Source organism: Artibeus jamaicensis, unplaced genomic scaffold (assembly GCF_021234435.1).
Source record: "Artibeus jamaicensis isolate MK-2021 breed Jamaican fruit bat unplaced genomic scaffold, CSHL_Jam_final contig_662, whole genome shotgun sequence".
NCBI classification, from domain to species: Eukaryota; Metazoa; Chordata; class Mammalia; order Chiroptera; family Phyllostomidae; genus Artibeus; species Artibeus jamaicensis.
In genome coordinates, this window is record NW_026521917.1 from 125824 (window position 1) to 151192 (window position 25369).

At 44.6% G+C, this 25369-nt stretch overlaps 1 protein-coding gene across 1 annotated transcript; it reads right to left on the reverse strand.

The window, feature by feature from the left end:
• Window positions 1–9339: 9339 nt before the first annotated feature.
• LOC128628278 (histone-lysine N-methyltransferase PRDM9-like) lies at window positions 9340–24849 on the reverse strand. Its single transcript, XM_053670984.1, has 8 exons — window positions 24828–24849; window positions 23755–23804; window positions 21654–21806; window positions 19304–19409; window positions 18833–19104; window positions 18357–18424; window positions 17022–17215; window positions 9340–11564 (listed from the first exon to the last, which is right to left on the reverse strand). The coding sequence occupies exons 1-8, from the start codon at window positions 24832–24834 to the stop codon at window positions 10024–10026; spliced, it is 2391 nt and encodes a 796-aa protein (XP_053526959.1). The 5' UTR covers window positions 24835–24849; the 3' UTR covers window positions 9340–10023.
• Window positions 24850–25369: the final 520 nt, after the last annotated feature.

Below are 25369 nucleotides of genomic sequence, written 5' to 3' on the forward strand. Positions count from 1 at the left end.
CCCAGTTTCCTTTTCATCACTATTGGTTTCCTGTGCAATTCCCTTCATTTCAATTAGTTTGGCCTTCATATGTTCCTCTAATTTGTTACTAAAATCAACCAGTACTGTGAGCATCCTGATCACCAGTGTTTTGAACTGTGCATCTGAAAGTTTTGCTATTTCTTGGTCACTTAGACTTATGGGCTCTGGGGCTTTGAGATCTTCTTGAGCCATTTTTGGTCTGTTCACACCCATTAAGTATGAGGAGTGGAGCCTTAGGTGTTCACCAGGGCGGGGCCGCCCTGGTCACTGGGTGTGTGATGCTGTATTTGGGAGCGGGGTCAGAGCAGGGAAATGGCGGCACCCTGTACTGCTTCCTGCTGCTGGGCCCTGCTCAGTCCCGTCTCACTGCTCACTCCTTTGCCAGTCTATCTGCGCACGAATGTTTGAACCGTCAACCCGCCACCCTGCGCCCTCACTGGGTCCACTGGTCGCTCACTGGGTCCACTGGTCACTCACTGGGTCACTCACTGGGTCACTCACTGGGTCTGCCCGTTGCAACCCCATGCCTGGGATCTGCGAGCCTGAGTCCATCTGACCGAGTTTTCCTGTGCAACCCCGTTCCGCCAGCTGCTGGCTTCTCCCCTCTTACTGGTCAGGCTGAAGAATTCATTGTTATCAGACTTCTGAAAAGTTCAATTTTCTGTGTTCTGGCTGTGTTTTCTGTTGCTAATATTTTGTTGTCTCTAAACTTGGTTGTGTAAGAAAGCACGGCGTCTCCACCTCCATCTTGGCAGAAGTCGGCACATTAGGCTTTGTCATTGCTGTGACTGACAGAATGTGTCAGAAGCAGATTGTGAAGTTTCATGCTGCCGACTTCTCCTGTGCAGTTGCCCACTGGGTCCCATAGACCAGTTGCGGTGGAGAGCCATCCAGTCCAGACGTTAACTAAGGACAGACCACATTGTGGTAGGTGAGAGCAGGTGACATTAGGACAAATTATCCTAATCAAGCATCAAAAATCATTTGCGCCAGCACAGTTGTTAATTGCTTTCATATTTGGGTTCCACAGAAGTTAAGCAGGGCAGGGGGGGAACCCTTCTTGACCACATTTCCAAATGCAATTCTCTACTGAAACATAAGGAAAACCTTCCAATCCCAAGACAAATTGGCAGGGGCAGGGGGATGAACCCTTGATATTTGACACTAGTGTGGAACAGGAGAGATTGTGGGCACATGGAGGGAACCGCCACCATCCACTCCAAAGGGCGGTCTGCATCCACAGGAGGCGATTCTGTGTATGTGGTGGGGTCATTAGGGAGTCTTGTAGTAGGAGCTCCTCACCAGGAACCAGGCGGTTACTTCCAGCAAGTACTGCTCCACATCAGACCAATAGAAAGCAGCACATGAGGGAAAGAGTCCTGAATGTGTCAGCAGAAGACACGTGATCTTCAGACAGGATAAGGCAAGAACACATGTTTCTCTGTGGTGACCAGGAGAAAACGGTTGCAGCCTGGCTGTTCTGATTCATCCACAGCACTCGCCCACCCTGCACCTTTGGATTTCCATTTATTTCAGCCTTTCCACAATTCTCTTAATGGAGAAAAATTTCCATTCTGTGAAATGGCACCTGGGAGATTTCTCTGCTCCAAAATGTAAAATGTGGTGGGAAGATGGAATGGCGAAGTAGCCTGAAAGATGGCAGAGGGCAGTGGAACAAAGTGGTGAAAGGCTGTCTAGTCACGTTGTTGGGGAAAATGAAAAATGTGCCCGCCATTGCATCTCACAGTAAAAACCGAACGAACCTGGTGGCCAGGCCCATAGTACAGTCTGTGTTCTGAGTGTGCATCTCTGCTGTCATCTGGTGGTCATATTGGGAAATGACACCTTAGTGGAGGTCAGCAAGAAAAGTGGTTGATTCCAGTGGAATGTAAGTGAATTTTAATGGTAGTGGTATTTCCAGGTGCATTTGAAATCGTCTAAATGTAAGGACTGACTGGGTACCTTATGACTGCTTTCCAGATTAAGGGTGAAGGGAGGAATAAGTGTGTCTCATGTGACATTTGTTGGAAGTGGCTTTATAGCATAATAAAGTCAGGTTTTTAAAAACCTGAAAATTGTTTGAAAATTGTTTTTAATTGGATTGGTCTGTTGCAGCTTACTTAAACACTGAGAAAAGTAAAATTTATTCAAAGTTTTCCACCCAGAGGCAAAAAAAAAAAAAAAGCGCTATCATTTTATGTACGTCCCCCTCCAGACATGTCTGCGGGCTCGTGTCCTCCACTGTGCCTGGACTTCATTTACTGATTTAGGTTCCTCATATGAGTGAAAAACCGGTACATTTCCACTTCTGTTTCTAACATGTGCATTTAGGGGTGACAATTTCTTTCTGAAGTGTTGGTATGTAGAGTTTTTAGAGTCACTCAGCTCAAATTATTTTGTAACTCAAATAGTGATTCATTTTGGAGGTTATTCATGAGTCTATTTCATAAATACCAAACAGCAGAACTTTCCAGTCACCTACTTTCAGTGAATTCCAGCTTAAGTGCTGTGAGAGCAAAACACACACTCTACATGATCTCAGTGCTGCGATGCTGGGTGAAGCCTGCTTTATACCCGGTTGGCCTAAAAGTTAGTTTGCCATCCCCCACCACTGCCTTTATCCCCATCTCCCCACCCCTGTCACGTGGCTCTAGTTCATGTACTTGTCTTTAACTTCATTCGAAACCATTTTGTTATACCGTATCATGACAAATGTCATATCAGCATAAGAAAAACTCATCGAACCCGTTGAGTGTTTGTGTGGCCATTTTCATATTTAAGGTGGATGAACATAGTAATATTTTTGGTACATTAGGCTTTGGTATTTCAAGAAGGATGAAAATGCCAGTAGACAGAAGAAAAGATTTGTGACACATATGAGAAGGTGTTGTGACAGAGTGAACGTGTCGGGAGTGGTTTGCAGTGTTTTGTGCGGGAGGTTTCTCACGTGGAGATGCCCCGGGGTGAACAGACCAAGTGCAGTGGAGAGCCATCCAGTCCAGATGTTCCCTGAGGACAGACCACGTGAGGCCACGTGGGAGACGGGCCACACACTCAAAGCACCCGAATCAATTGTTGAAAATCGTTTGCACCAGGATGGTTATGGTCATTGTTTTGGTGTTTGGGTTCCACATCAGTGAGGTGGGGAAAAAACCAAGCCCCGTTCTTGACAGCATTTCCATGTTGAATTTTCTTTGAAAATATAAGAAAATTCTGTTTCTGTTTGCAAGACAAATTGTGAGGGTGGATGAACAGTTGATACTTTACAATAACATGAAACTGGAGAGATCATGGGGCAAAAGAATGGAATCATCATCTGCCATTCAAAAGGGCGGTCTTCATTCAAAGAAAGTAAATGGTAGGTTAGGGTCAGGGTTGGGTTTAGGTTTAGGGACCCTGTCTGTAGGCCCACACTCACCCTGCCCTTAGTGTCAAACCAACTGTCAGGTTGAAATGAAATGTCCATTTTAAGGCCAGTGCATGGAAAATTAGGTAAGTGGTGGGTGGAAGTGGGGGGTGGAAGTGAGTGGGGCAGGGAGCAGCTGCAGCCGGTCTGTGAGGAGCTGCAAAGGGCGCTCAGACTCTTTGTGGGGTAGGAGTGTGAGGTCTCCATGTAAGTGAGCCATTCCTGTGGGACCACTTCTTGTGAGCACATTACATAGACTGTGTACCAGCCTTGGGAGCACATAACTTCTGGTACCAGTTTAGTGAGCATTGCCAGGGCCAGCCTCACAGGCTCTCAGGAGGCAAAGCCGAGTCTGAAGTCTAGGTGCTTCAGAGGTAAGTGTTGTGAGCTACAAAAACAAGAAATGTTTCACATGACAAGCAAAGACCCTGGGAGGCTTCTCCCATGTCCAAAAGAAGGTAGCTTGTAAATGGCAGGCCCAGGTCACATCACTTTTAGAGACCAAAAGGTTAGGAGTTTCCTTTGTCAGAACAGCTGCAATGCACAAGAAGAAGTGCAAATAAGAAAAGGAGCCACTTTGGTCTAAATGGTTAGAATGTTTTCCCTGCTGACTGTCAAGAGACCCAACTGGATGAGTAAAGAAAAGGCTTCTGGTGTCCCCACAACAGTCTAGATTATTATAATTCAATTATTACAAATATTCTATATAGAAGTGTTTATAATTCCCTAAAACTATTCCATGCTTTTCTCTGGTACTTTTTTTTTCTAAAAATGAAAATGGCTTTGTTGCAGCTTACTGAAACTATACAGAAAAGTGAAGTTAATTAAAACCCTACTCTAAGGATCATTAACTGCTACCACTTTAAGTGTATCCTCTCCCAGACATCTGTATGTGCACATTTCCTTCCTGCTACTTTCTCTGGATTGGATTCACTACGCGGGGTTCTTTGTGTGGGTTCAGAGCCATTGAAGCGCCAGCTTCTGTCCTTTCCTACTGTGTGCACTGAAGACGGCACGTTTTCCTGTAGCTTTTGGTACGTGGTGGTGCCTTTCAGTTCAAATGATTTTCCGACTGCAATAGTGACTTATTTGGGGGTTAATTAGAAGCGGGCTTCATAACTCCTAAATACAAGGACTTTCCAGTTACCGTTGTTTACTGAATTCTAGATTAACTGCAATGAGAGCAAGAAATGTTACTGTATATCATTTCAATCCTTATAAGTTGAAACTTGCTTCATAGTACCAATGTGCTTCTCTGCTGCCATCTGGCGTTCAATTTGGGGATAACACAGTGGAGGTCTCCAGGAAAAGTTGTAGGTATAGTGGATCATCTAGGAATGTGGAATCCAAAGTTATTTAAATGTGCATTTCATCACTTTAAAAAATAAAAAAAATTAGTAATCTTCTGTTACTTATTCCTAGATTAACTGCAATAAGTGCCAACAATAAACTTTACACAATTTCATCTTTTTTGAAGATTGTTGAAACTTGCTTTACAGTACAATATAATCGCTGAAAATATGTTCCCAGTGCGCCTCTCTTCTGCCATCTGGTGTTCACGTTGGGAAAACACCCTGGTGCAGATCAGAAGGAAACGTTTGGTATAGTGAGTGGATCATCCCTAAATGTTGAATCCAATTTTGCTGCTCATGTTCAGTTTATTTTTTAAACATTTTATTTACTTATTGTTAGAGAGAGGGGAGGGGAAGGAAAAAGAGAGGGAAACACTGATGTATCGATATGTGTAAGAGATATATCTATCGGTTGCCTCTCATATGCCCCCAATTGAGAATCTGGCCTGCAACCCAGCCATGTGCCCTGACTGGGAATCCAACTGTGACTGTTCAGTTCACAAGCCAGTGCTCAGTCTAGTGATCTACACCAACCAAGGCTCATGTGAAGTTTTTTATATCTCTACAGGATTTGGGGGATTTTTTGGAAACAAGGTTGCAGGTTTGATCCCTGGTCAAGGCACATGCAAGACTCAAGCATGACTGGTGTGGCTCTGTGGTGTGGGCATCTGCCTGCCAACCAAAAAGTCGCCATTTCCATTTCCAGAGCATATGCCTGGATTTGAGGCAGGAAATAGTCAGGAGAAAACTCCAGAGGTGTTCCAAAGCTAAGATAAATGACATTGTTATAGGACAGAGACCCTGTTCTAAAAGCACTGAATTGTGCTGAATCATGAATGCCCCTGTGCAGAAGGTGCTACATGACCCCTGCTCCATTGTAATAAATCAGCCTTGTGGGACCCCCTTCCCTAGTGGTCAATCAAGGAAGATCATGGGAGACCACATGCACAGTAGCTTTAAAGTAATATAATTACTTGTACATGGGCAAAAAAACCCAGCCAAAACTACACAGGAAATATCGCCCTTTAAGAATAGAATCCCTGGGTGTGTGGGCTGGGATGGAAGTAAAAGACCGAAAATTGTACTTGAACAACAATTGAAATAAAAAAAATAAAAGAGTAGAATCCCTCCAGCCCCTGAGATCAATCTCTGTTTGGAGTCAGCCCACTCCCATGTTCTGTGGAGTGTACTATTGCTTAATAAATCTGCTCTCTTTCGGTCTGCTATAAACTGTGTGTTCAGTTCAATTCTTTGTCTGCAATCACCAAGAACCTGATTACCTGTGCCCACCTGTGACAGGTTGTGGGCCTGGTAATCTTGCTTTAAGGACTAACTCCAGTTGGGAGCATGTGAGAGGCAAATGATAGATGTTCCAAATAAAAAAAAATCAATAAATTTAAAAAAATTTTAAAAACATAACACAATTTCCATGTGGATCTGCATGTATTAATGGACCATTCTTTCTCAGCAATCTGTCTATTCATAGGGCATTACTTCACTTTTTTACTTGCTGTTGTTTCATAATATGATATGCCTTTTAATTCTTACTTATTTTAACAGGTGAACTTAAATTGAGCTTGTTTTACTTTAAAATATTTTGCTGAGCCCTGGCCAATGTGGCTCAGTTGGTTGGAGCCTTGTCCTGTTAGGTAGGACAGATAGCAAACCCAGGCAAGGAGGAGGAGGCAGACATGTCTCACCCACTGACTCATCTGTCCTGAGCCTGATCTGATAATAGTGCCAGGTGTTCAGAACATCACAAGAAACACCATGGTAGCACAGGAGGAGGGGATTCTATGTATTATAATTCTATGTATTTTTCCCACTGTCTGGGAAAGAAAGCCTTTGAACTGTGTGTGAATTCCAAGGTCTGGATGGTAGGTGGGAGGGTGTCCACAGTGCCCAAAGAAGCCCATAAGGCAACTTTGGTTACTTGCCTACCTCTGGTCACCATCTGTTTTGCAAAGAAGTACCTAATGTTTACAGAAAGCCCATAAATAATTTGGGTTTACAGAAATCCCATAAATAATTTGCCCCAGCTTCAACTGGCTCCTGTCAGGTGTTTACTTTACAAGAGGAACAAATAAAGTTTGGAGTGAGATAATGATTCAGGCTAACAGACCCCACACATACCTGCATCACTTCCCCCATGGAAGCTGGTACCACCTTTACCCACCAATTGATATATAACTTCTTCACCCCCATCCTGCCAACTACCTAATTCCTCAGGACCAAGGACCTGAGGCTCTTGCCACCCTTACCTTGCCACGCCCAGAATCTACACCTCTCACCCTGACCTGGGCAAAGCCTGTTCTCTTCCATGAGATCATATCACTAGTAAACCCTGCTTGCTCACTAATAGACTGGCTGATCTGTAATTCTTTACTGCATCAGCAAGGAGAACTGAGTTTCCCCATAACAGTTCCATAAACCAAAAGGTTGTAGTTCAAGCTCTAGTCAGGGCACAGGCCTAGTTTGCAGATTTTGTCCCCAGTGGGGAGACAACCCTTTAATGTTTCTCTTTCACATTGATGTTTCTCTCCTTCCCTTCCCTTCTCTCTGAAATCAATAAGCATGTCCTCAGGTGAGGAATAAAAAAATTTTTGCTCAGATTTTAATCTTGACCATGTCAAATTTATAGGTAACTGTGGGAAATGGAGATCATTATCTATTTCTCCAAGAACATGCTGTTACTTTCCTGTTGTTCAAGTGTCCTTTTGAAAAAAAAAAGTTTGTTTACTTTAGAGAGATGGGAAGGGGAAAGAGAGAAGGAGAAAAAAATTTTATTAGTTGCATCTCACACGCCCCCAACTGGGGACTGAACCCTCAACTCAGGTACATGCCCGGATCGGTAATTGAGCCGGTGAACTTTAGATCTGTGGCACGGAGATCATCCTTCCAGGTCATGGGGGGTGGGTATCCCCCTTTGGTGAACCCACTCCAGCAGGAATAGGTGAATCATGCTTAGGTCTCCCTCATGCAGGGGAGGGTATGATGGGGTCCTCACTAAATGTTTGACATCTCTGTGTATTGAACTCAGCTCTGTGTCTAAGAAAAGTGTGACCTTTGGGAGTTGTTAGCATCCTTCCTTATGCTTATGCAGATGTAGCTGCTTACCCTGCTCTCACCTTGAGTCTTGCTGGACTCCTACTCATTGGGTCCAAGGGAATTTTGTGCTCCTGGGCCATTGTGGACATTATCTGGGAATGGGTGGCCAGGAATGACCAACACTGTGCATGTCTATTAGCCCATCAGTCTTCACAAACCAGTTAAAAAATACAGTAATAATTTCGAGATGGTGTCAGTGGTGCATTAAACTCTGTGGGGCCCAGGTACAAAGAGAGTGCATCACAGAAGCTGCTGTGTTTCGGGTTTCATGAATGCCGTATGCAGACTGGGTGCACCTGTCACAAGAGAAACTCAGCTCTTGCCAATGTAGTAAAGGATTACAGATCAGCAAGTGTATTAGCGTGCAAGCAGGGTTTATTAGTTATACATTCTCAGAGAGGACAGGTCTTGCTGAGGTAGGGGTGAAAGGCAAGAGCTTGGGTGGCAAGAGCACCGGGTCCTTTGTCCCCTGGGATGAGGGGGAAGAATTTACATATTGATTGGTGGGTTAAAGTGGTGCCATCTTCCAAGGGGATGGACTACCCAAACGTAGGGTTGTATGGGGGTTGTTAGCCTGAACCCTTATCTTGCTTCAGACCCCACTTGGCCATCTTGTAAAATAGATCCATGACAGGAGACAGTTTAAGTTGAGGCAGTTACCCAAAGTTAACAATGGGCTCTTTCTCTAAACACTAGGGACCCTCTCATAAAACAGATAGTGGATAGAGGCAAGAAATTAACCAAATGTGTTTCATAGGTCCTTTCCTCGAGGCTGTGGACACCCTCCCATCTTCTAGGCCTTGGGATGAATACAATTTGAAAGCCTTCCTTTCCCAGATAGTGGAAACAATACCTAGAATTTCAACACGTTAGCATGGTGCTTCTTGTGATGTTGGAACATCTGGCAATGGAACTGGACCAGGCTCAGGACTGCTGAGGTAGTGGGTGACATATGTCTTCCTCGCCCTCCTTCCCTTTGCTTCCCATCTACCCTAACACACCAGTGCAGGCAGATGCTGTTCCCCCTGTCAGTTCTCAGCAAAGGGTGGGTGAGGGTCTTGTTTCACAGGCCACTCTCGGCACCACTTGCCAATGTTCGGGAGGCTCTGAGGACGCCCAGGCTCAGTGAGAGAGCGGTGATCAGGAGGGAAGCACATCCCCAACCTCACGCTTCCTTCTCGGGGCAGCGGAGTCTATGTGGGGAAAGCAGTGGAGTCTGCTCAAATTCTGAATTTGCCTAAGCACCCCTACCCTGTCCTAATCTTCCTCTGTCCGGCACTAAAGACCAGGAAAACATGGGCACAGAAGGCTGTTCAGTAGGGCTTGCGATCTCAGCAATCTCTTGCCAGATTCTGTCTGTGCTGACTCAACTTTGAATATCAAACTGAAAGGCTGGAGTTCCCATTTCCATTGTACAGACTAAGCAGGAAGACAGAAGTTGAGAATCTTGCCTTAGGTCACAGAGCTGGAAAAAACAGAGCTGACACTCACACCCACTATGGGCTGATGTGGAATCTGTATGCTGTGCACCAGGAAATGCTGACCCTGAAAAGGCAGCAAGGAGTGTGAGGAAGACCAAGTGCCCAGACCGAACGGCTCATGTCCACACACAAGCATCCATCCCTCCCTGCCATTCACCTCTGAGGCTCCAGACGTTGCAGGAAACTAGAAGAGTCAAGACAAGCCAAGGAAGGAGGGGTGGGGTTAGGGTTAGGGTTAGGAGAAAAGGCCCCCTTCCCAGGAGTCTGGGAATTCACTTCCCAGGTGAGTCTGTCTCAAATCCCTCTGGGCAGTAACCAACGTAGACTGACTCCAGATTGACACATTTGCAGGAGGTGAACTTCTGTGGCTGAGAGTATGAGTTCTTTGTGGCTCTTTAGGAACACTCTGCTTTCAGTGATGGGGAAAATGAGGGATGTGTATAGAGACAAAACATTTTAGAATAGGTCAAAAAACCATGAACGAGTTTGGTGCTGACATCCCCATATCACTATGGTACTGTTTGTCCATTTCATATCTTGTCATGAAACTGGAGGGTTTGTTTAACCAGGTACTTCTCTTCTAATTACAATCTTGGGGAGAGTAAGGGGCTGTGGACTTCCTATGGCTACTGATATGTGACTTAATGCTAATGACTCACTCACTCCACCTGCAAACATAGGGCTTCTCCCCAGAGTGTGTCCTCTGGTGTGTGATGAGATGTGACTTCTGTGTGAACCCTCGCCCACACTCCCTGCAGACATAGGGCTTCTCCCCAGAGTGTGTCCTCTGGTGTGTGATGAGACATGACTTGCGTGTAAAGCCTCGCCTGCACTCCATGCAAACATAGGGCTTCTCCCCAGAGTGTGTCATCTGGTGTGCGACGAGAACTGACTTCTGTGTAAAGCCTCGCCCACACTCCCTACAAACATAGGGCTTCTCCCCAGAGTGTGTCCTCTGGTGTGTGATGAGATCTGACTTGCATGTAAAGCCTCGCCCGCACTCCCCGCAAACATAGGGCTTCTCCCCAGAGTGTGTCCTCTGGTGTGCGATAAGATGTGACTGCTGCGTAAAGCCTCGCCCACACTCCCTGCAAACATAGGGCTTCTCCCCTGAGTGTGTCCTTTGGTGTGTAATGAGAACTGACTTCCAGGTAAAGCGTCGCCCGCACTCCCTGCAAACATAGCGCTTCTCCCCTGAGTGTGTGCTCTGGTGTGTGATGAGATTTGACTTGCATGTAAAGCATCGCCCGCACTCCCTGCAAACATAGGGCTTCTCCCCAGAGTGTGTTCTCTGGTGTCTGACGAGATTTGTCTTCTGTGTAAAGCTTCGCCTGCACTGCCTGCAAACATAGGGCTTCTCCCCAGAGTGTGTCCTCTGGTGTTTGATGAGACATGACTTGCCTGTAAAGCCTCGCCTGCACTCCATGCAAACATAGGGCTTCTCCCCAGAGTGTGTCATCTGGTGTGCGACGAGAACTGACTTCTGTGTAAAGCCTCTTCCACACTTCCTGCAGACATAGGGATTCTCCCCAGAGTGTGTCCTCTGGTGTCTCATGAGATTCGACTTGCAGATAAAGCCTTGCCTACACTCCCTGCAGACATAGGGCTTCTCTGCAAAGTGTGTCCCCTGGTGTGTGATGAAACTTGACTTGAATGTAAAGCCTCTCCCACACTCCCTGCAGACATAGGGCTTCTCCCCTGAGTGTGTCCTCTGGCCTCTGATGAAATGTGACCCCTCACTGAAGCCTTGCCAACACCCTCCATGCTCAATCGTTACAATTCTTGACATTCCTACTTTCACAAAGAACTTGCCTGTGTCCTCTGGACTCTCTTTCTGGCCTCTGCGGGGCTCTTCCTCCATCATTCTCTCAAACTTACTAGAGCTTGTCATTCTTTCTTTGGAAGGTTGGAAAAAAGGTCTTGAGATTCTCCTCTGACTGATCCTTTTAAGCAAAGGTTTGGACTTTTCTTTGACCTCTTGACCTTCAGCTTTATCATTCCAGCTGTGCGTACTAGTATGTTGCTGATGCTGATTCTGATCCTCTGCGCAGGGTTCCTCTGCTTGGAGGTGTTGTCTTGCAGATGTTCCTGGGAGAATCTCAGAGGGATGATTGAGTTTCATGTGTCGGCTGAGGAATTTCTGACTGGAGGAGGCCAGAAAGCAGAAGGGACATGGGTGCATCTCTGGCTTTGGTTCTGCTGAAAGAGAAAGTTTTGGTCAGGGCAGATGTTGAGGACAATGCCTGGGCTGTATGATTAGTCTCCTGGAAAGACCTGCCCCCTGAGTCCTTCTTACTGTGGTGATAACACAACCTCTGTCTCCCAGTGTCCACTCGCCATCTATTTTCCTGTTTATTTTTATGCAGTGCATCTTCTTCAGAATCCAGAAAGCCCACATGAGGGGTCTTTTCTAATATTGCCCAGACTAGGGACTTTTGGAGCATGAGAGGCCATTTCACTCCCTGTGTGGATCAAACTGCAGTGACGTTTCTCATCTACATGTATCTTCTAAGTCATGTTAAAGAGGAAAACCACAGGTCCCAACTAGGAATCGCTTCTCTCAGTTTTCCAAAAAGTAAAATGAAATGTCCTTCCTCAAGTACCACACCAAATATTTATATTTTATCTGATTTAGTGTTAGACTATTTCAAACACACTAAGAAGACCCGTTTCAAAATATTTCAACCACACATCTTACATGCCTGACTCCTGTTCTCTCTGGCCAATCCACCATGCTCTCTCACTTGGAGATGAAGTAATATGAGGGGATTCCCCACTAGGGTTTATTTTCTAAAAATTAACAAAACATCATCAGAACAGAGAAGACACCACTCCATAGCTGACCACTACACACTTTCACTGAGGAAAGTCCCCAGTGTCTCAACTCAGGTGGTTGGCACTGCATCTCTGGGCTGCTAAGCATCTGTCTGATCTCCGCTCTTACCCTCTGTGCTGAGACGAGACCCGAGTGACCCTCAGTGAATTCAATGCTGCACCTCTTTTCTTCCCTGCACTAGCTGCTCCCTCTGCCTGGGATCCTCTGCCCGAAGGTATTTTTGTAAATGTTATCTCTTGAGCAGCCCTTCCCAGACCACCTGCCACAGAGCACCTCCCTTCACACTGATCCCCAAACACTTGTCCTGGGTTACTTTCCTCTAAAGCAGTAACCGCTATGTAGTGTTATGCACATGCAAGCTCGTGTGCCTGGGTTTCCTCCTTAACCTGTCAACTCCTCAACAGCAGTGATTCTGATCCTCACATTAACCTGTATTTCCAGGTCCCAGGATGCTGTGCACCACACAGTAGGATCTCTCATGATAATTCACTGAAATGATGAACAAATGTGCCCTGCTTGAATGGTGTGGCTTGGTGGTTTGGGTGTTGTCTGAAAACTGAAAGGTTACAAGTTCAATTCTAGTTGGGCACATGCCAGGGTTGTGGGCCAGTTGGGGGTGTGCCATGGACAACCGGTTAATGTTCCCTTGCACATTGATTTTTCTTTCTCCCTCCTTTCCACTCTCTGTAAAAGTAAATAAAATTTTGTTTAAAAGGATTTGATTTATGTAATTATTTATTTTTAGGGAGGGAGGGAGGGCAGAGAAACATCAATGTGTGGTTGCTTCTCACATGCCCTGTAATGGGGACCTGGACCGAAACCCAGACATATGCCCCAACTGGGAATCAAACTGGCAGTCTTTTGGTTCACAGGCCAGTGCTCAATCCTCTGAGCCAAACCAGCCAGGGCAAAATCTAAAAAAACAATGCCTATAAATAAAAATGTTCTATTTAGAAGTATGGAGGAAAATTAAGAAGAAACAGCTATAAAAGTTTCAGAAAAACTGCTTTGGGGAGAGAACTGGTTAGTGCTTGAAAACTTTTCTTTTTTGCCTCTCAGTCTTTCAGCACTATATGCGGTTGTTTATTTTCTGTACAAATTTTAAAAATTAAAATTATAAAAATTTTGCTTAAGAGTCAAAGGCATATGAATTTCTGAAGCATGTGATTTGAAACTTTACAGACTTTAGAATAGATTTTAGTGGAGACTTCCACCAAGATGGAGGCGTAGGTGTAAACACTATACCTTCTCACACAACCACATTTAAAAACAACAAAATTTTAGCAACAAAAACGCAGCCAAACCACAGAAAATTGAACTATATGGAAGTCTGACAACAACAAACCCTCAGCCAAACCGGTAAGAGGGGCAGAGACAGCAGTAGAGCAGGGTTGGGCAGGAAAGATCCATGGAACCGACCCGGGCTCGCGACCCAGGTGCACCAGCAGCCGCGGGCGGATCTCAGGTGTGGAGTAGCTGGCGGACCCACTGAGGGCTGACCATGGTCACACATTTGCGTGCAGATAAACCAGTGAAGGAGCGAGCGGTGAGACAGATTGTGCAGGCCCCAGTGGCGAGAAGTGGCAGAGGGGACCGCCATTGTCCCTCTGTGACCCCACCCCACATATAGTATCACAAACCAGCGTCATGGTTGGCCACATCCTGGTGACACTTAAGGCTCCACTCCTCATAATTAACGGGGGCGAACAGATTGAAACATGGCTCAAGAACAACCTAGAGCCCCAGAGCCAAATCTAAGCAACCAAGAAATAGCAAAACTTTCAGATGCACAGTTCAAAACACTGGTGATCAGGATGCTCACAATACTGGTTGATTTTATTCAAAAATTAGAGGAACAGGGACTTCCACCAAGATGGACACGTAGGTGGAACCACCTTGCCTCTGTGCACAACCAAATCTAACAACAACTATTTATGACAACAATAAACCCAACCAAGCCACACAGAAAATCGACAATATGGAGTCCAAAGACAACTAAATGCTCAGCTAAACCGGTAAGAGAAGCGAAGCCAGCAGCGGAGCAGGTTGGCAAGAAAAAATCCCCAGGTGGTGCATGGTGCGCAAGCAGCCGAAGGCGCTGATCGCGGGCTAGCTACAGGAGTGCACAGGGAAGAGGTGCGGCGGGCTGTCTGTGGTTGGTCGGTCGGTCGCGCATCTGCGTGCGGATAAACCAGTGAGAAGGGAAGCCTGCGCGGGGCAGCAGGCTCGCACAATTCCGATCGGATAAACAGGCCCGGGGCGAGTGGTGTGACTGGATGGACTGGGCTAGCGGAGAGGACCGCCATTGCTCCCTCTCTGACCACGCCCCCACACTCAGCATCACAAACCAGCGACCTGGGTCGCCCCGTCCTGGTAAACAACTAAGGCTTCGTTCTGCTTACTTAACGGCACAAATAGACAAAAAATGGCTCTAGGACAACTCAGAGCCCCAGAGCTGATAAATCTAAGCGATGAAGAAATAGCCAGTCTTTCAGATGCACAGTTCAAAACACTGGTTATCAGGATCCTTACAGAACTGGTTGATTTTAGTCACAAATTAGAGAAACATATGGAAGCTAAACTAATTGAAATGAATGGTAATACAAAGGAAACCAATAGTAATGGAAAGGAAATTGGGACTCAAATCAAGGGAGTGGACCAGAAGGAAGAAAAAAATGATCAAACAGAAAAGAATGAAGAAATAAGAATTCAGAAAAATGAGGAGAAGCTTAGGAACCTCCAGGACATCTTTAAACGTTCCAACATCCGAATTATAGGGGTACCAGAAGGGGGAAAGGCACAGCCACCAGTGGAAAACTTATTTGAACAAATAATAAAGGAGAATTTCCCCAATCTGGCAAAGGAAATAGACTTCCAGGAAATCCAGGAAGCTCAGAGAGTCTCAAAGAAGTTGGACCCAAGAAGGAACACACCAAGGCACATCATCATTACATTAGCCAAGATTAAAATGAAGGAGAGAATCCTAGAAGCAGCAAGAGATAAGGGGACAGTCACCTACAAAGGAGTTCCCATCAGACTGTCAGTGGATTTCTCAAAAGAGACCTTACAGGCAAGAAGGGGCTGGAAAGAGGTATTCCAAGTCATGAAATCTAAAGACCTACAACCAAGATTGCTCTACCCAGCAAAACTTTCATTTAGAATGGAAGGACAGATAAAGTGCTTCTCAGATAAGGTCAAATTCAAGGAGTTCATCATCACCAAGCCCTTACTATATGAAATGTTGAAGGGACTTACCTAAGAAAAACAAGATAAAAAAGATGAACAGTGAAAGGACAGCAAACTCACAGTTAGTAACAACCACACCTAAAACAAAAGCAAACTAAGAGGACAGCTAGATCAGGAGCAGAACCATAGAAATGAAGATCACATGGAGGGTTAGCAACAGGGGAGTGGGAGGAGGGGAAGGGGGGAGAAGGTACAGAAAATAAGTAGCATAGACAGTAGATGGAAAATAGATGGGGGGAAGGTAAGAATAGTAGGGGAAATACAGAATCTAAAGATTTTGAGACACGTGTTCATGAACTAAAGGGGGAAATGGTGGGGGAGGGGTATGCAGGGTGGAGGGGAATGGAGGGGGGGAATAGAACAAATGTAATGGCATAATCAATAAAAAAGTTAAAAAAAATTAGAGGAACATATGAAGGCTAAACTAATTGAAATGAATGCAAATACACAGGAAACCAATAGTAATGGAAAGAAAACTGGGACTCAAATCAAAAAAGTGGCCCAGAAAGAGAAAAAAAATGACCAAACAGAAAAGGATGAAGAAACAAGAATTCAAAAAAATGAAGGGAGGCTTAGGAACCTTCATGATATCTTTAAACGTTCCAACATCCAAATTATAGGGGTACCAGAAAGGGGAAAGGAACAGCCACCAGTAGAAACCTTATTTGAACAAATAATAAAGGAGAATTTCCCCAATCTGGCAAAGGAAACAGACTTCCAGGAAATCCAGGAAGCTCAGAGAGTCCCAAAGAAGTTGAACCCAAGAAGGAACACAACAAGGCACATTATAATTATATTAGCCAAGATTAAAATGAAGGAGAGAATCCTAGAAGCAGCAAGAGATAAGGGGACAGTCACCTACAAAGGAGTTCCCATCAGATTGTCAGTGGATTTCTCAAAAGAGACCTTACAGGCAAGAAGGGGCTGGAAAGAGGTATTCCAAGTCATGAATTCCAAAGACCTACATCCAAGATTGCTCTACCCATCAAAACTTTCATTTACAATGAAAGGACAGATAAAGTGCTTCTCAGATAAGATCAAATTCAAGGAGTTCATCATCACCAAGCCCTTATTATAGGAAATGTTAAAGGGACTTATCTAAGAAAACAAAGTTAAAGAAACATGAACAGTGAAAGGACAACAAACTCACAGTTATTAACAACCACACCTAAAACAAAAGCAAACTAAAAGGACAGCTAGGTCAGGAGTGGAAACATAGAAATGAAGATCTTATGGAGGGTTAGCAACAGGGGAGTGGGAAGAGGAGAAGGTACAGAGAATAAGTAGCATAGACGGTAGGTAGAAAATAGATGGGGGAGGGAAAAATAGTATAGGAAATACAGAATCTAAAGAACTTGAGACACGCAGTCATAAACTAAAGGGGGGAAATGGTTAGGGAGGGAGTGTGCAGGGTGGAGGGGAATGAGGGGGGGAATAGAACAACTGTAATGGCATAACCAGTAAAATATATATTTTTTTAAAAGAATAGATTTTAGTGTACTTAAGAGTTGGATCATGAATGTTTCTATGGAGAATTCTTTCTTTCTGTTTTGAAGAACAGTGGTACCCACCTCTTCCGGCCATGAGCTCTCTTTTCCACTTGCTGCCCCACTTGCTGCCCAGCTCCTGGCCATACTCGTCCCCGCACCAGACCAACAGCTCACAGCCCGGCCTGATGACCTGGCAGGTTCGGTAGAAAATCTGCCCATGGTATTGAAAGGCCACCAGGTTCTGCTCTTTATCATCCCGGGCACAGTTCACATACCTGGGATTGAGAGAGAGGAAGGAAAAGAAAACCAGTGATGAGTTTGCACTACCTGTTACATCCATGTCCATCTCCTTCCTCACTGATTCTTAATGCCCTCAGGCTCTGGTATTGCCCACTGCCCCTAATGCTTCCAGGGAACCTTCTGTTCAGTGTCTGAGCGTCTGCCAGCATGTCATATGAATTCCTACCTGCAAGTCCTGCTTGCAGTGTTCATCCTACTTAATACCATTTTCTAAAACCCAGTTCTAGACTTAACCTCCACCATGATTGGCTATAATATCCAGTGATATCTGGATTCACCAAACCCTCAATCAAGTAGTCTCACACCACAGAATCTGGTGCTTGATCTAGGGCTCTGCTTCTGAATTAGCTCACTAATTATCCAGTACTTAGCCCATGTGTTTTCTCTTGAGAGGCCTTTCTCTAACCCTGCTACACTTTATGTAGGATACCATTCACTTGCCTGCCCAAGATTACTATAGAAAATTGGAGATCTTTTTGTCTTAGTAAAATAAAACAGAACAATAGTAGTTGTTTCACAGTCTGTTATCCCTGATAAAAGAGAGCCCCTCTGAGGAAAGGGCAAATGACCATTGCTCTGCAGGCCTCAGAGCCTAGCTCTAGTTAGAAGTAACATCTGGATGGTCTGCTGCCCTCATGGGTTTAGGCCACCCTTGGTTTGTGCTATCTTAACACTGTGCACTTCTTGGAAATTATAGTTAAATGTTTCTAAAAGCAATTGTTTTACGTCTGTCTGCAAGAAGTCCTTCATAAGGACATAGGTTGTGTGATCTGTTTAAGTAATATATTCCTTCATCTAAACTGGAATATAGTAAGTGCTGAATTAATGTTCATTTGATAAATTAAAGTGTGAAAAATCCAGTGTCCCTGGTGAATCTAGGCTCTTCAAGGACCTTTCCAGTGCCCAAGTTGTGTCCAGTAGAGAGCTTTATATTTTGAGGACACATGCTATACTTTTTCCCTAAAAGTCCCCTGAAATGAAAGAACACTGTATGGAAAAACAGAGAGAAAGAAGGACTAAGGGAGACCACTGAGGGAGGCATGATGAGTGGGAAAGATATATGGGCTCGTGGTGGATCAGTGTCCCCTCTCACACCCAGTGACCTGTTGACCTCACCTCATCCAGTTGGCCCAGGATCTGTCCTTTCCATCGACATACTCATAGCAGTTTCTCCCTTTGGCGATCTGTGTTTCAGAAAAGCAGTTAAAGACCTTTTACTTTTTTTGGTGAGAAGGTAATAGAACTATTTTACTCCACAGTCATCAAAGCTCGTTCAGCCTTCATGGGGATTCAACTGCCAGCTATGACCACGTGATATTTTTCTTACTCATCGCCTACACATCTGAGTCTACCTGTACAATCACAGCAGGAGCCCCAGAAGGGAGAAGCTGCCCCTTTGTGTCTGCACCACTTTGTTCCCACTTACCTTCTGATCCTTAAACAGGAGCTCTGTGTTCATGTGAAGTCCAGTCAAGACACAGACCTGACCATATTGTTCCCTCCATGTCTAGCATGTAGGAGGTGAGGTCCCTCCAAGCCCCAGAAGGAATGTGGGAAGGCAGAGGACAGTGGAAGAGGTAAATAGTTCTCACCAGCCAGGAGTATCTGCTCTTAGCTGCCTCTTCATCTTCTGTGATGTGTCCTTCATAAGGGCCAAAGTGCAGACCCACTGGCAAATCAGCTGCCTCATTCCACACTCCAAGCCCAGCCTCAGGGATGCAGGATGGCCCGATTCTCAGCCCAGGGGGCAGGGTGAGGGCTGAGCGGTGGGGATGCCCCTTGTCCACTGCACTGTCCTTTATAAATGTAGGGGGTCCATGCACAGCACAGCTGTTGATGAAGAAGTTCTGACACTTCTCACAATCTGGAGGTGAGAATGACAGGGGTTAGGAAAGGTATAGCACATGTTCCTGGACACAAAGACCTTCAGAGGGAGTCCAGAACTGACACCACTGAGACTGAATCCTGTACTTCAGGTCACTAGAGGAAGGGAATGATTTGGGGACCAAAGGACTAGATGGAATTATTGTATCATAACCTGCTTCTTAGTGAGGGTCACTTACAAAGGTAGTCATCATCCTGGGGCTCGGTGACCTCTTGGTAAACACAGTCCTTCCTTTCTCTTAGGCTGTACATCTTCAAGTCAATCTCCTTTCTCCTGAGTTCTGAGTTGGAGAAGAGCAGATGAGCAAGGTTGGTGGGGTCTGGAGTGTTAGTTCCCATTTTGTCAGATAACACACAATCTCCTCCCATCAATTTATTACCTGTCCTTTTGCATACTCTGGTATTTTACTGTTAACTATTGCTTCAGAAGACTAAGACGCCACACTAACATTAGATGACTGACTCAATTTAGTTTCTACATCTTCCCATTACCAGGTTTAACTTGCCAACCTTTAATCATTCATAAAATATTTATTGAGGGACTTCTCCCAAGATAGAGGCATAGGTGGATACACTGTGCTTTCTCACACAACCAAGTTTAGAGACAACAAAATATTAGCAATAGAAAACACAGCCAGAACACAGAAAATTGAACTTTTTGGAAGTCTGATAACAACAAATTCTTCAGCCTGACCAGTAAGAGGAACGAAGCCAGCAGCTGGCAGAGCAAGGTTGAACAAGAAAACTCAAGTCAGACAGACTCAGGTGTACAGATCCCAGGCATGGAGTTGCAATGGGTGGACTGAGTGAGTGACCCAGTGAGGGACCAGAGGACCCAGTGAGGACGCAGAGTGGCGGGTTGACTGGTCGTGCATTCGTGCACAGATAGACCGGCAAGGGAGTGGGCTCTAAGACGGGACCAAGCAGGCCCCAGCAGCGAGAGGCAGCAGAGGGGGCCGCCATTGGCCCAAGATTTCAAAGCCCCAGAGCCCATAAGTCTAAGTGACCAAGAAATAGCAAAACTTACAGATGCACAGTTCAAAACACTGGTGATCAGGATCCTCACAGAACTGGTTGATTTTAGTCACAAATTAGAGGAACACATTAAGGCTAAACTAATTGAAATGAAGGGAATTGCACAAGAAACCAATAGTGATGAAAAGGAAACTGGGACTCAAATCAAGGGAGTGAACCAAAAGGAAGAAAAAAATGGCCAAACAGGAAAATATGAAGAAACAAGAATTTAAAAAAATGAGGAGAGACTTAGGAACCTTCAGGACATTTTCAAATGCTTCAACATCCAAATTATAGGGGTACCAGAAAGGGGAAAGGCACAGCCACCAGTGGAAAACTTATTTGAACAAATAATAAAGGAGAATTTCCCCAATCTGGCAAAGGAAACAGACTACCAGGAAATCCAGGAAGCTCAAAGAGTCCCAAAGAAGTTGAACCCAAGAAGGAACACACCAAGGCACATTATAATTACATTTGCCAAGATTAAAATGAAGGAGAGAATTCTAGAAGCAGCAAGAGATAAGGGGACAGTCACCTACAAAGGAGTTCCCATCAGACTGTCAGTGGATTTCTCAAAAGAGACCTTACAGGCAAGAAGGGGCTGGAAAGAGGTATTCCAAGTCATGAAAACCAAAGATCTACAACCAAGATTGCTCTATCCAGCAAAGCTTTCATTTAGAATGGAAGGACAGATAAAGTGCTTCTCAGATAAGATCAAATTCAAGGAGTTCATCATCACCAAGCCTTTACTATATGAAATGTTAAAGGGGCTTCTCTAATAAAAAGAAGATAAAACATATGAATAGTGAAAGGACAGCAAACTCACAGTTATTAACAACCATACCTAAAACAAAAGCAAACTAAAAGGACAGCCAGATCAGGAGCGGAACCATAGAAATGAAGATCTTATGGAGGGTTAGCAACAGGGGAGTGGGAGGAGGAGAAGGTACAGAAAATAAGTAGCACAGACATTAGGTAGAAAATAGGTGGAGGAGGCAATAATAGTATGGGAAATATAGAATCTAAAGAACTTGAGACACATGGTCATAAACTAAAGGGGGGAATGGTGGGGGCAGGGTGTGCAGGGTGGAGGGGAATAGAACTATAATGGCATAATCAATAAAATAAAAAAATTTTTAAAAATATTTATTGAGTGCACATTATGTGTTAGGCATTGAGTGAAGGCCTGAGCACACAACACCAATAAAGTGTGGTTGCTATTATCATACATGGATTTTTGGACAACTTGCATGTGTCACCTGTTTTAAATTCAATTTAATGTTTTCAAACAATATATGAATAATGTTTCCTTATCTTCAGTTTACACATTAGCATGTAGGAGCTCAGAGAATTTACAGGATTTGCCCAAAGGTCCAGTGGTAACTTCAGTCTCAGCTTAACCCAGCTTAAATCCAGGCCTACCCAAAGTCTGCCCCACATAACTAGGTCATACTTATCAGCCCTTCTGTAGGACTTAGAGGAACTAAAGTTTCCAAAGTATTTTCTCTTATCCGATTTTTGTCTAGTGTGCTTTCCAAAGGCACATATTTGTCCAGTAGGGGACACTGGTTTCTGGGCATGCTCTGAGTCACTTGCAGTCATCAAATTCGCTGTTCCTGACAACTCCTTCAAACTATATTCATTGCTTAATGGCACCCCGGATGTTGCCTTCAATATAAGAGTCACATATGTAATATGTATTTAATTTTCAAGGCCTATCATGTATTTTACATGCATGTCTTTAAAACTTCAACCCTTGGAAATATCTAGGAAATATGAATACTGGAGGGGATAGGGCCAATGTGGGTGATGAATCTAAGATTAGAACCCATGCCTTATGACCCTTTTCTTTCAACTGTCTCTATAAAATTGAGAGTGAAGGATACTGGGAAGAGAGTAATAAATAGTTGGCAGAAACATGTCTACACAAGAAATAAAATTTGCAATATGTTGGAAAAAATATTTGTACATAGATTAGCTGGTTCCCACCAATTGTTTGAATAAGGCTGCAGCAGTAGCTAGTTGTCTTCAGTGTCCATACCTATAACATATTACTTTTTAATGTTATAGTGAACATGCAACTAATATTCAACAAAGTATTCTGTGAATTATGTAATACAACGTGAATGTGCTGCTATCAATTTACCCCTCAGTTCTCTCCATATTTCAGTCCCACAGAAATTACCATCAGCGTTCATTGATCATCTAGTTTAATTGGTAATTGTGAAATCATTCATTCAACAAACATTCAGGTGCCCTCAGGAGCCTTGACCTAGGCCTGTGACCTCTGAGAGGTTTCAAGTATGGAGCAGGCTCTCTAAGAGCTCACAGCGGAGGTAGGTAGGCTGAACAAATTATTCTAAACAGGATGAGAGTGGTCTCATTAGAGCTCAAAGAAGCTGTTACTTCACCCTATAAGAAAGGGCATTTGAAATCACTTCCAGACAGTAAGTTTCTTTTGAAGAGTGTGTAGCCTATATGAAGTCCTTAAGTGATTTTATTATTTTTTGTTCCTCTGTCATGAAACTTGAAGCTCCTCAGGGGTGGGAGATGCTTTCTTCGATTAGAGTGGGAGGCTGCGATCTTGGACATTTTACATTTTTCTCCATCTGGGACCATTCACTGCACCAACTGCCTACACACTGTACACTTTCCTTATTCAGAGGGTGTTAGTGCATCTCTTACTTCACTATAACAGAGAACTTTGGTTGAAACTATCAGTCAGATGAATGATGTAATGACATACGTGTAAGACGATGTAAACTTTAGAAAACGGAACGTTTTATTTTCTAATTAAAAAAAAGATTTTGTTTATTTTTTTTGAGAGAGGGGAAGGGAGTGAGAAAGAGAAACAGTAATGTGAGAGAGAAATACTGATCAATCACTTCTCACACATACCCCAACCAGGAAAATGATTTACAATCCAGGCATGCGCCCTGACCAGGAATCAAACCAGTGATCTTTTGTTTTGCAGGATGACACCCAACTGAGTCATTCTGGCCAGGGAAAAATCTGTGAAAATTTTAATGAGTTTGTAAGTGGTTTAGAGAAGAAATTATGGGTTAGATTGCACTACCACTGATACTGTGATCTTGGACATATAGTCAAACATTCCTATATCTCTGGAAGCTCACTTTCCTCATTGCAAATGGTGACAGTTACAGTACCTGCCTCACCACATGGTTGTAATGTATAAGTGAGTTTATTCACATAGAATTCTTAAATTCTGAAACATTATGAGAATGAAACAAATGGTAGTTACTATTGCTGCTGTAGTTCTTAACTATTATGATGATGATGAGTCCTGGCTGGTATGGCTCAGTGAACTGAGCACTGGCCCGCAGACTAAAAGGTCACCAGTTTCATTCCCAGTCAGGGCACATGCCTGAGTTGTGAGGCAACCTATTCATGTTTCTCTCCCTTTCCTTCTCCCTCCATTCCCCTCTCTCTAAAAAAGTCAATAAATAAAGTTTTTAAAATGTGTTGGACAGTGTGTTGAGAAGACCAGGAAAGGAGGTCAGCAGTTCCTACAATACTGTCTGCATCTTCTCACTCTTACCTGCATTTCTATCCATGAGGAAAATGTTCTTCTCAACAGGATTTGGGAAATACTCACTTTCTGGTGTTTACTGTGTTCCCGTCTGAAGGCCACCCAAGAGGGTTTCACTGAAAGATGAAGAGAAATCTGTGTTTTGGTTGGTAAATGTTTCCAAAATCTGAAGATTCTTATTAAGGATACAGTAATTCATTCAGAATTCTGAATGAGAGTAGTCCAAGAACAATCCAAGGATTATTGGAGAATGTTTTCTGAGGTATCATTAAGGCCTAGGCGTCTATTGTGGTCATCAACTAATTTCATTAGAATGATAAAAAAATAGACAAAGTGTTATCTATGCTTCACCCTATGTTCATAAAGCATCTATTATCATTTATTAAAAATGGCCTCTCCTGACAAAAATGTAATTAAAGGAACTGCACGGAAACTCCATGTCTTCAACATAATCCTTTCTCTGCCCCGTTTTCTTCATTTGAACTGGCCTTGTCTGGGCTAAGGGCAGCACGACCCCCTCACCTCCTTTCTCTGATATCCTTCCCCCTGTGCATATACTGGCCATCCACGCCTTTCCTTAATCATCAGACTCTGGTCAGCATCCACAATCTGATGACCACAGAAACAAAATTCCAGTCAAGTTAAAGATCACATTTTGACTTCAGCTGTATTTCAACCCCAGACCCATGAAAGTGGACTGGCCCTTCCAACAGAAAACTCATGATATTGGACAGAACAGCACCATGGCCGACATCAGGAAATGATACCGTGATCAACCAATTCTGACCATGGCCCTCCCCCCAGCTCCCATAACCACCACGGTTAATACTGTTCACCGTATGTCTCTGTGCAGGTCATCGGGCAGCCAGGTGTGGGGACACTCCTCATTGGCCAGACCTGCCTTCTTATTCACTTGTATGCTCTTACACATTTACTACTTATTAACGTATCTAAAAATATATGACTATATCGCACACTTGACAGTTTATAGGAATAGCCCCTCACTGTACGATACACTGTTGTGCATCTTGCGTGTTTGCTGGACAAGCAAACCCTGCCCGCTGGTTAACTCCTGAGATGCAGCCTGACCTAAACCAGGTCCGTGTCAGGAGGGCAGGTCTGGTTCCTCCTGCCCTCACCTCGCATTGGCGCCCGTTCTTCATCAGAGTCCTCGGGGTCTTCCTCCAGAAGCCTGCGGTGATGACACAGGAAAGCTGGTCGCGGGGCCCTGAGACCTGGAAAGAGACAACATCTTTGTCCCGAAAGCAGAGCTTGGAGGAGGAACAAGCTCCAGGAAGCCCGTGTGACCGGTTCTGATAGGATGGGAGAATCTAAAAGGAGTTGCTGTGAGCGCTGCATGGTCAGCGCCAGCCCTGCCCTGACATAAGCAGCAAATTCCCCCTGATCAATGTCCACGCAAGAGGGAGCTGCAGACGGATGGAGCCGCCTGAGTCGGAGCCAACCCAGCAGCCTGGCGGGTGCCCCATGCCCCTGGGCCCAGCGCATGCGCGCTACCCAGGCTGGGGGAGCTCCTGGAAGTTCCTCTTCAGGTTCGTACACGCCTTTCTCCCTGTTGGCGGGTCGACCCTGGGCCCTGCGGGGGGAGGGGCTGGATAGGGTGGGGCCACGCTGCCTGGGCGCCCTTGTTCCCCCTTGTTCCCGCCCTTCCCTCAATGGCCGC